Consider the following 10,926-nt stretch of genomic DNA (forward strand, 5'->3'; position numbering starts at 1 on the left):
ACATTTTAGAGAGGCCTTTTTGTGTGGATACCCTGAGGCACTCTTGCGCAACAATGCTGTCAAAATCAGCATTGTAAGACAATTTTGTGAATAATGTTTGAGAGAAATTGGGGTTTTCTGTACTTTGAAAAAGTCTTAGATTTGTGAGCTCCGTTCATGCCAAATAGTAGCATAAACAAAAGTGTTGACGTTGTATTTTGTTCAGTGTAAATTCACAACCTGCGTCCTTCAAATACTCGAGTTTTGAATTTTGTTTTAAGATCGCGCTAGTCATGTTTAGTTTCTCATGTAGGTTGGCCTTTAATCAATCTGCTATTGGAATGTCATAATGTAGAAGTATAAATATTACGCAATGAGAGTAAACATTTGCCTTGTTAACATGACAATCATTCAAAAAGTGGTTTTGTCAAGTGTTGGAGGGCAAATGATAGGCTGGGCAGGGCACACTGACCAAGGGAAAGTTCAAGTATTGATTTTAGACACAAATGTACAAATGTAGGACAAGACTGCAATTTTAAAGCGAAATATGCATCCCCCACAGCTATTGTAATACCGAATCTGTGACCCACCCGTTTTCGAGGCTTGTTGAACGCTGCCTTTTTGGAGTGGTTTGACCAATGAGCCTCCCGCTAGTGCGGGATGCGTCAGCATGCGAGTGCAGCTTTCATTACCATGAGTGCCAACTGCACAGCGCTCAAATTTGTATTTACTTGTGGGGGGGAGCAGTTAGTTGGATTGCACTTGTCAATTAGTGTGCAGATCTGCTAAGCTCTTCATCTTTGACATAATTGCGTTTCCATGTAGTCCGGCCATCGTGTGAGAATGGTGACTCTGTCGAGTCTCGCTGTAAATCAAAGGCAGAAGAGATGCTTGCTCACAGACATTTTCAGAAATAGGCTGTACATTCAAGGATTACTTTGCCATGTGATTTCACACTTGGTTGAGCAGCCACTCCAGAAGCCCCAAAATACTTTTTACAGGCAATTAAAAACTTAACTTTCTGTTCGTCCTCTTTGAACTTGCAAATACTGTATATCAACATGATTATCCGGTTACAGGAGAAAACACAAGACATCAACATGATTATCCGGTTACAGGAGAAAACACACGACAGGTCCTGGTCTTTGGACCATACTGCGAAGCTATCTGTTTGTTCTAATCGTGGTTGCCAAACTTATGTTTGCAATGATGAGTTGTCAAAATTCCATTGGCACAACATCTGCTGTTTCAGCCAATCAGAAACTCTAGAAACCTTCAGGTCACTATGACTGCAGCAGTTGCATTCAATAGATTTATGTTTCACACATTTGAAAGGATAATTTAAGGGTTCAGTTAATGGTTCATCTTACAAAAAAGTATTCCAAATGGCAGGTGCATCACCAAATGCAAGGCGATTAACTACTTTAGTTAAATAAATGCAAATCTTAACTAAGGTATGATTGGTAATGCAATGCAGTTAATTTCAACGTTATTTGTTTACAGAATTTGACATTGGACCAATCTTGGGAAAGTAGGATTTATTCAGTATTGGTACAAATGTATAAAATGCTAATATTGAGTCAGAAAAATAAAAAGGAAATCACACTGCTGGAATCAGAAATACATTCTTTTAGAAAACTATAATGCATTAATCACACCACTGTGCTTGGCGATGATTGCAAAACTTTTGTCAACCTTGCCCGTAATTTTCTTCATTGTTTTGATACCTATCAATTAGATTGGAAAGGACAGTCAGTTGGCGGTATGAACACGTGATGGAATAATACCTGTAGTAGAGGTAGTATGAGTGGCTTGTGCAAACAAAACTATAATGTAAACCGTGAGTCCACAATTCAAGTTTGCTTACATACGTAATTTGTCTTTGCACGGAAAAATTCATGCGAATATTCTCAAATTGTATGGGCATCTTTAGTAACTGCAGTATGATGCAAATGTAATTAAGCAAAAAAAAAAGAAAAAGGAAAAAACGATGCTTTTTGGCTTTTGGTGCTGGAGAATCATGTGGGTCTGCTGTGATGTTTGAAACCAGACATTAACGCAAAAAAAGGCAAGAGAGTATCAATGGGAATAGCCAATATTTCTTCTTGTATTGTAAAGTACAATCTCATGTATAGAGTCTGCAATGGGTGTCAAACTCAACTCACTAGGGAGATAATTTAAGAAGTCTAACGCGGAGAAGTACACACAAAAAAAAGTTGTGGTTTCTATTGTGTGAATAGTTACGAAAATGAAATGTTACGAGAAAGACCAAACAAAAGATAGATCTTAACAACAGACTCAATAATTATGGGTTAGACTTCCATACATCTTGGTGAGTATGCGGTGTGGACCGAGGAAAGATAAGAATGCTGTGCTAACAAAGGTGTTGGTAAAGAGGCACCAGATTGGTGAGTGGAAGCAAAGATGCAGCTTAAATTCTTGTCTGTGCGCGACGTAAGAGACATCAGGGCTTCATTGGCTGTGACTGGTCACTTGACAGCAGGAGGTCAAGAATACTTGGAATGCTGTCAGTTGTTCTTGAGCAGCTCAATGCAACCCTGCAATAGTGCCACGTTGTTCTGTGGAAGATGCGAAAAATGGCTGTTAGTCCTTTATGTAGGATGGAAATACACTCTTGACACTGGGTGAAATAGCCAATAGACACAAAATTATTCAACGAGAAAAATGCTGCATATCCTCTAGAAACGTATTCTTGTCTTGAAATCAAATTGAACCACACCAATGTCTCCACTATAAAAAGTGACAAAAAGGAGAATGTAGACGGGGGACAGCGGTTATTGAACCTGGTGACAAAAGAAATACTAATACTGTAAGTCTACCTTTCACTTGCCTTTGCTAGTCGGTTACAAGCCGCTCATTTGGGGTGCGAGTGAGCTGGAGCCTGACTTTAGGCAAGAGGTGTGGTGCACCCTGGACTGTTTGCCAGCCATTTGCAGGACACATTTACACACATTATCGTTCACATTCACATCTGCAACTTTGGCCAATTAGAAATCTTCCCATGCATGTTGGGCTGCAAATTCCGGTAACCATTATTTTAATAATCACTTCATATGTCAAGAATTTTGTTGGGAGTTAGAATGAATTGGATTAAAACACTTTAATTTTCCCGTCTTTATCCCCAAAACTTCTTGTATTATCCCCAAAACTACTTACAAACATTTGAAGGCAATAAAACTGACAAAAGTTCCAAAGGAAGATGAACTCTTACCATCTCATATTACTTACCTTGGCATGTTTAATCTCCAGTTCGGCCATCTCTACAAGATTCTTTCTAAATGCCACAACTCGCCTGCCCTTGAAACTGGTGAGTTCTGGGAGAAACACAAATGTGCCCTTTGAGATATAACATACATCAAAATCTGTGTACATTTACTGGCTACAACATTCAAGTCACCTAAAACAACCGAATCAAACACTAAATGATTCTATGAATTATCCGGATCTTTTGAGATAATGCACAGTTCTGTCAACCTAGAAGAACTGATTTCATATACTGTGATGCCTAATAATAATGTTGTTGTTGCTAGCTGTTTGTCATATAGAATATTTTTGTTACCTTATTTAGCTTAGAGGTTCAAGGTCTACACATGTATGTAATGAATTGTATTTTTGTGTGAATTGTTCATAAAAACAGGCTTTCAGCAAATCTACCGTAATTGTTTTAATTGATTCCACATGGACGCTCAAACAAACCTTTCTTCCCGGACTCTGAGAGCTTGTCAAATTTCTGTAGGCACTGCTGCTGGTGTTCCTCAGCCTGAGGAATGTCTTTACTTTTCAGTCGAGCCTTATCCAAAGCCTTGTTGGAGTTTTCATAGTCGACTAATGCACGAGCTCGTCTGTAGAGAAGGTCCTAAAAGATGTGAAAGCCATGGATGAATGAGAGGAAGAAAATATGACACATTACGAATCTCTGATGCATTACGTGTTCAACTTTTAGCCCCCCCAAAATCATTACATGGGCTCATCGTTTGTTCTGTTCCTGTGTAGATGACTATCATGAGTCAGAATAATCCATAGTCCTTTGATAACCTACAGTAATGCCGTATTGAAGGCATAATCGAGTCGCATACTTTCTGGACAAAAGATGGACATTTTTTCCATACTTTGAACCCTGCGGCTTTTAATGTGACACGATTTATTTATTCATTGTTACTGATGAATTTCAAGCTGCCAATATATTTACCGAGTCTCAACACATCTGAGCGAATGAGTCACAGTGGCGGAATAAAAGTGACAGTCTCCCCTATTACTGAATATTCATCAGCCACTTGTAGGTGGAGTGCGCATGCGTGAGGGAGGGGCGGGCTGGCTGAGAGAGAAACTTGGAAGTGTTTGTGCTAATTGATAGCAAGGACAAGCATTTTTGAGTTGATGCTTAAGGAGCATAGGGAACGAGTGCCATAAATACAGACACCTCTGCAGTTTAACCCGTCTCTGGTGGCTGTTTGGTGACTGACACCCACCCTCGCTGGCAACGGGTGACAGGCGTTATCCCCGACAGCAAATCTCCCCATACCTCTCCCAAGAAAAAAAGGTTCTGGGACACTACTACTACTGTATAACTACCTCCATTCGGCATAATATCAATGAAGTCATATAGTCAAAACAGGACTTTTACTTGGCTGCAATTTTTTTCTACTCGACTCACTTCAACCTGTAGTTGGTGGGACTCACTCACCTTGGCCGCCTGGATATCTCGCATGTAATATCTTAGCAACTCTGTGAGCTTGAGCTCCTGATCAGATGCTACTCTTCCCTCCACTTTCTGTGGGGGAACAAAGGAAAAAAAGAATTACAAACACCTTAATTAAATTAAAATATCATTTAAAATTGAACAAACATTCCCAAATACATCCACTTGTGATGACGGATACTCACTCTGAGCTTCTCAAAGAGATCTGAGAGCTTCTCCATATGCCTGAAGGGAAATAAAATAAACACTATAAACATGAAACGTACATGTTTAGTTCACAGGCACCAACATGAAATCCATCTAGCCATTTCTCAACACTGCTTCGCCTGAACAGTCGCGGGTGAGTGTTGGAGCATATCACAGCTGCTTTGTGGCAGAAGGCAGACTACGCCCTGAACTGGTCACCAGTCATTCGAAGGGCACATATAGAGTCAAGCAAACATTCACGTTTACATCCACACCGTAACTAAGTGGGAACCGTTCCCATGCAGCCTGCACACAAGTCAGATGAGTGCACCATTACACCAGCAGCGACTCCAACATGAAATCATTTACTGTATTTTTTGGACTCAGCAGCACATTTCCATTTTCTTCTTCATGATTGTTGGACTGGCGCGACTAATACTCCAGAGAGAATGATACTTAGAAAAATGTGGTATTTATTCTTTCAACAATTAAATGCAACACTCACTTCCTATTTGCTGTTGTATCTTCAGCAGAAAGTCCATTCAGTGTGGCTGAGATCTGAATATAATCATCAGCGATATCTGAAACCACAGAAAGAAGCAAAAACAATAAATACCAGACCCACAACACTATTAAAAAAAATAAAAAGGACTCTTAGTAGATGCACAGATACCATTTTCCATTCCAAGCATAAGTACCTTTACTTAGATTTGAGTCTTTGACAATACAATTACTGATACTTGATACAGTATTTTCATTACGTCTTGTATCACATGTTTCACTCAAAAATAACACTGGCCATTATTGAAGTTGTTTTTAAGTCCAAATACATGTTTTTCCAGCAGTCTTGAGATACCGGTACACTTCAGTTAAATGAAGCCTGTATCACAAGACATTTTAGTACTAAAACTGGGGTTGGACAACTGAAGTGATAGATGATTGCAGCATGGCTTACTCTTGATTGTTATGAAGAAGTACTTTTTTATTAATGTCAATCTCTAGAATTGTCAGTTATTCAAGTGACGGCAGGGCGATCGAATGAAACACCGATTTAACTCGCCATTGGTAGTTTCACTGTACAGGTCCATGTGTACTTTGACTTGCATGTCTCAATTTTAAGATTACATAGCTATGTGATGGCAGAATCAACCATGTAGCCTCTGAGACAGATGTGGCTATCTGTGGATCCCTAATAATGTGATAGTGTGAGCCATGCATACTGCGCAGGCCCTGCTCAAGTTCACATCAAATACTTTTGTGTGTGCGGGTCATCTTCTCTGCTTTGGCAGTGGAATCTTTAATCTTGCTGTAATAGTCTAGAAGGAACGTCTTCTCCTGCTCAAAAAAGTCATCAACTTCCTGTGGGTGAAATAACAGCGAGGCAAAAGGTGGTAAGGGGATTCTGATGAGAAAGCTTCCATTGATTCAGGACAATTACACAAAGGCAATACCTTTATTCCTGAAATAAGGACCTCATCAGCTGACTTCACCATGTTCTTGAAGAATCCTCCAAACATCTCCTTGGCATTTTTTCTTCTGACACTGAGCTAAAATGTCAAAATGCAAACTGTAAATGCACTGAATCTTTAGAGTGGACTGGTGTACACAACAAAACAAGTGACAACATCTAAACCAACATATTACAGTCATTTATATATAAGATGTCATTCTGTGAACCCACCACTGACAGAAAATGACTTCAAAGATACTGTAACTGCTGATCACAGCAGAATGGAAGCCAAGTGTCACAACTGCGCTGTTTAAAAAAAAAAAAACTTCCCCTCTTTCCAACGGACAAACTAAGGAAAGGAAGTCAGCAATATGCAGAACTCACATCCTGGTCATACTCTAGGAAAATCTGAAAGTTTCTGTCTTTGCTTAGAACGGGATGAGAAGAGAGTCTCTGCAGAAAAACTTCATGTACTTGGACTGTTTTCTTGAACACAGCCAGGTACTCACTGAAAATAATAAAACAAAAACAAAGTTGCAAAGCAAACCCATTTCACCGGCCACTGGCTGTTTAACTCATATTTAATTCATTTGACACTCACGCTTCCAGTTCCTGCTTCATTTTAGTGTACTCTTCCTTGGTCATGGTGGCTTCACCTTCTCCCAATTTGTGCATCTTTTCTCTTGGGCTTTCAAAGTCAGGCTTTGGAGGTGCGGGGGGAATCTAGGAACAATAAACACGAGTAGAAAGATAGTATTTTAGAGGAATCTAATTCCAGCAAAATTAGTATATGGGCAGGGAGTGGTGTATTACTATTAGACCAGCATAGTCCTCCGTCTCCACCAGAGTGTCATGTAACCAGATGAAATCTTCATGCTGCCGGGGAACAGAGATTTCTGGCTTCTGGAAAGCAGTAATTGTAGTCTAGGAAATAATGAAATACTGGGTCAGTGATTCATGGAAACTCGCTCACCATTACAAAGGTTTCCTCAAATTAAGTTTTACCTTTGTGTGGACTGTAAACTTGACTTTGTCTCTTTCACAGAGTGCATCGGGAATGTCGATAAGTAGAGATGCATCATGATTTAAGTCAACAGACACAGAGCGCATCTAAGGAGAAAGAATAGTGCAATGTGAAACACTTTTGTCTTCTCGTGCCGTCACAGACTATGTCTCAGTAAACATTAAGATTATTATTGTCCGCCTTATAAGAAATTGTAGAGGCACCACTATGATAATAATACATAATACATTTTAATTCTTTCACCCAAGGTTTGAGGTTGGGTGCTGACAGCCTTTGATAGGTTAATAGAAGAAAAAAATAGAAAATAGCCTTTGATCATGTACATCACTAAATGACAATGAAGCTGTCATTTGTATCCGCACAATAGGCACTTAAACGTCAGTCACGTTAAGTCCATTTTGTCAACAAGTCAATAATTAGCCGATAGCTAGAGACCAATGTTAAATGGAGCCGAATAAAAGATGGCAACAGTAACCTAGCTAAACACTCTTGGTTGATCGTCGAACTTATTTTAGCGCTCCTAATGATTTCGCAATAACGTTTGGAAGAATGCACGCCCTATGCTTGTTTGGTCTTACCTTTTCCTTGTCCCTGTCGTCTAAAGTAGCTGTCATAATTGGACCGAAGTCGGTTGAAGAGCAGATGAGTCGGAGGCAGTGAAGAAAGGAAGCGCTATGTCTGTGTTTAAGTGAGGAGCTAGCGGTTTGATGAGCTGTCAATTTTTTTTCTTCTCCGCACGAAAGGTACTATCGACTGTGTACTTTCAAAATCGACCAGATATTCACCCCAGTTTCAACTATCTCACAGTCATTTCTGTGTGTGCAGATGCGAATTAGCCTCTTCTTTCACCCATTATTGTTAACGTTTATGTGGTTTTGTTGCCGCAAAGTGGTGGAAGAGGACTTCAAAGTTGTAACGAGACACGATCGGTTCTAGCAGCGCGCAAGGACGCATTATAACGTTTCGGTGCGCTTTGTGGGTAATGTAGTTTTCACTTTGTGAATTGCGCAGTTTTGCTCACACCCCGGACTTCAATACCCAGGTATTCCACTTGTGCAGCCTCCAGCGAAGGCCATGTTGCGTGGAATACGCGGAAGTTATAGCAACACGGAACATGCTGGGCTAAATTGTGGTAGTTCATCGGAAGTATTAAGCCTGTATTTAAAGCATTTTTCAAGCAGGAATGCGTAGTAAGCAACAAACAAGTTGTCTTATGATAACGTTGTACGGTAAAAAATGTTCATCTTAAAACGTTTGCCATTCACCGGAAGTATTTCTGTAAGGATGCTCCAGTATACCTCCCTAACTTTTGGATTTGGTGTCGCATGTCATCGTTCTACCTCCCGCAGGGGGGCGAGTCCGTACAACTCAGTAGACAGTGAGCGCTACTCGTCCCTTGTAAAATCTGTCATCTCTTCGAGGACCAGTTCTCAAACGCCTGATACCATTCAAGATGAGGATGAGCACATGTTTGGACCAGTTGTCAAAGCTCATACGCAGTCACGACAACAAAGGAGGCGTCCAAAAGTCATTCATCCTTTTTTACGTTGCGAGGAAACACGGGAGCCTGAGTCAGGACCTCCAGTGCGAATCGTGTTAAACAGGGGCCAAGGTCGGTCGTCCATACCGAGTGTTACCAGGATTCTTCAGGCGACGCTTTCAGCAGAGCAGCTCTTCTATCTGGAGAGATGGAAGAGAAGGATGGTTGCAGAACTGGGGGAGGAAGGCTTCAAAGAATACACCCAAAGTAGGTTTTGCAGCATTTATTTAATATGCTTCATTTAATTGCATTTGATCTTCATCAGACTTGTTTAGGCAAGGGAAACTTTTCCATTCAGCCCTGGAAGAAGTTATTATGTCAGGCGCAACAAGGCAAGACGAACAACATGAACCACAATCATCTGATGTGATGGGATACATGAAGAGCATCACTTACGTTCTGGAAGATGTGAACGCAGCAAGAGCAATAGAGAGCAGTGTGCAGCACGACACTCTCGATTATTTGGGCATCGTGGATTGTGTGGCCCACTACAGGCAAGTACAATGCTCAACATAAATGACTCAAATATGTGCAAACTGCACACATATGTGCAAACCACCATGCCGCTCTTCATGAAAGTCCAAATTGTGCTTTTGTTTGCTGAGAAATTGATATAAAGCCTGCTGGGTGCTGCTCAGTTTGGTAAGGGCCCAACAAAATGACATTTCAAAGTTAATAACAGGACATTATGAACCAGTTTGTGCGGCAAAGCAAGAATACAGCACCAATCTGTGTTTTCCGATTGATTTTTCAGAGGTGTTCTGTGTGTTATTGACTGGAAGACCTCTGAAAAACCTAAGCCGTTCCTGAGCAACACATATGACAACCCCATTCAGGTAGCGGCCTACGCTGGAGCTTTGAACAGTGATGGCAGATACAAATACCAGGTACTCTATTAAGTGATTGTGTGTAATCAGACCAATGCTCATCACCCACCCTTCGGTTTTGCAGGTGGAGAATGGGCTTATTGTCGTTGCCTACAAGGATGGCTCACCCGCCCACGTTCACCAACTGAACCGTGAGCTAATGTCGGAATATTGGGAAAAGTGGCTGATTCGCTTGGAAGAGTTTCGAGAACAGAGGTGAACGCAAGTTGTCATTTCATCAACATTTTCTAGCAAATTTGCCTTTGTTTTCATATGAGTGTTACTACTTTAGGCGTTGCAAAATGTTTTCAAGAGGTGTGAAAAGGCACAGAAGTGGTTTGGAACTGATGACTGTCATGGGCTTCAGAAACATTAGTACTGTTACTCAATATTATACTCATGATTGTTGATTTTATTTTCAGATCCAACAAAGAGTCTGCTCAACAAACACAATAGTCCTAGATGCCTCCAAGCTGTGAGAAGGTTGGGCGAACTCCTCACCCTCCATTACAAAGAAACATTTAGTTAATTCTACCTGTGTTCTCTACATTAATAAACAATCATCTTTCTATAGTTGCTTGTACGCATTTGGGTCATGGGTGAGCTGGAACCCATCCAAGCTGATTTTGTGTAAAAGTTGGGGCACACCCTGAACTGGTCGACAGTCAAGCACAGGATGCAGACGCATATGGACAAACAACTCTTAATATTCACGTTCACACCTTTGAGTAATTTATAGTTCTGTATTTTTCGGACCACAAGGCATCATCAAAAATCACCAGTGCGCCTTATGTGTGAATTGATGTCGGTTTTTACTATTTTGTAGAATTGATTCGAATTATGTTGAATAATTGCCCTGTAAAGATCAATAAAGTTTTTCTGTCTCCCAAAACTGAATGGACTTCTCTGCAATTTCAAAATAAATATTCAATTGAAAAACGTGAACAACAGCAGCTCTCTGTTGTTCCGTGTTGTCTTAAGATGGAACATTCTCTTTTCAAAAGGATTGTGTACGGTACTGCTTCTTGCTAACTTACACCTGAAATTGTTTTATTGTAATTGCTAGAGTAAATCATCACAGTTTTGTTTTGTTTTGTTTTTTAGCTGCTGCTGTGCTTCATCCCAGTGAAGAGGTGTGCCCCAATTGTACATAGTTAAAAA

The 10,926-nt window shown here is 40.4% G+C and overlaps 2 protein-coding genes across 3 annotated transcripts; one reads left to right on the forward strand and one right to left on the reverse strand.

Moving 5' to 3' along the window:
- Positions 1-1,502: 1,502 nt before the first annotated feature.
- snx5 (sorting nexin 5) lies at positions 1,503-8,087 on the reverse strand. The gene is made up of 13 exons (XM_052079642.1): positions 7,938-8,087; positions 7,341-7,445; positions 7,149-7,259; positions 6,937-7,058; positions 6,720-6,843; positions 6,337-6,432; positions 6,139-6,244; positions 5,391-5,466; positions 4,885-4,924; positions 4,685-4,771; positions 3,697-3,856; positions 3,229-3,314; positions 1,503-2,558 (listed from the first exon to the last, which is right to left on the reverse strand). The coding sequence occupies exons 1-13, from the start codon at positions 7,971-7,973 to the stop codon at positions 2,508-2,510; spliced, it is 1,200 nt and encodes a 399-aa protein (XP_051935602.1). The 5' UTR covers positions 7,974-8,087; the 3' UTR covers positions 1,503-2,507.
- A 308-nt stretch (positions 8,088-8,395) lies between these two features.
- On the forward strand, positions 8,396-10,657 carry mgme1 (mitochondrial genome maintenance exonuclease 1). 2 transcript variants are annotated; one of them, XM_052079650.1, is made up of 5 exons: positions 8,396-9,106; positions 9,165-9,393; positions 9,654-9,786; positions 9,851-9,981; positions 10,188-10,657. In XM_052079650.1, exons 1-5 carry the CDS (start codon positions 8,596-8,598, stop codon positions 10,219-10,221), a joined length of 1,038 nt encoding a protein of 345 aa, XP_051935610.1. In that variant the 5' UTR covers positions 8,396-8,595; the 3' UTR covers positions 10,222-10,657. The 2 variants fall into 2 exon arrangements, with proteins under 2 accessions (XP_051935610.1, XP_051935611.1); XM_052079651.1 differs by having other exon boundaries at positions 9,851-10,657.
- The last annotated feature ends 269 nt before the right edge of the window (positions 10,658-10,926 follow it).

This window comes from Hippocampus zosterae, chromosome 11 (assembly GCF_025434085.1).
Source record: "Hippocampus zosterae strain Florida chromosome 11, ASM2543408v3, whole genome shotgun sequence".
Lineage (NCBI taxonomy): Eukaryota > Metazoa > Chordata > Actinopteri > Syngnathiformes > Syngnathidae > Hippocampus > Hippocampus zosterae.

Coding starts and splice junctions, on each gene's coding strand:
- mgme1 (XM_052079650.1), top strand. CDS start 8,596: ATGTTCATCTTAAAACGTTTGCCATTCACCGGAAGTATTTCTGTAAGG. Junction 9,107..9,164: donor CTTCAAAGAATACACCCAAA/GTAGGTTTTGCA, acceptor GATCTTCATCAG/ACTTGTTTAGGCAAGGGAAA. Junction 9,787..9,850: donor ATGGCAGATACAAATACCAG/GTACTCTATTAA, acceptor TCGGTTTTGCAG/GTGGAGAATGGGCTTATTGT.
- snx5 (XM_052079642.1), bottom strand. CDS start 7,973: ATGACAGCTACTTTAGACGACAGGGACAAGGAAAAG. Junction 6,844..6,936: donor ATGAAGCAGGAACTGGAAGC/GTGAGTGTCAAA, acceptor TATTATTTTCAG/TGAGTACCTGGCTGTGTTCA. Junction 6,433..6,719: donor TCCTAGAGTATGACCAGGAT/GTGAGTTCTGCA, acceptor TTGACATTTTAG/CTCAGTGTCAGAAGAAAAAA.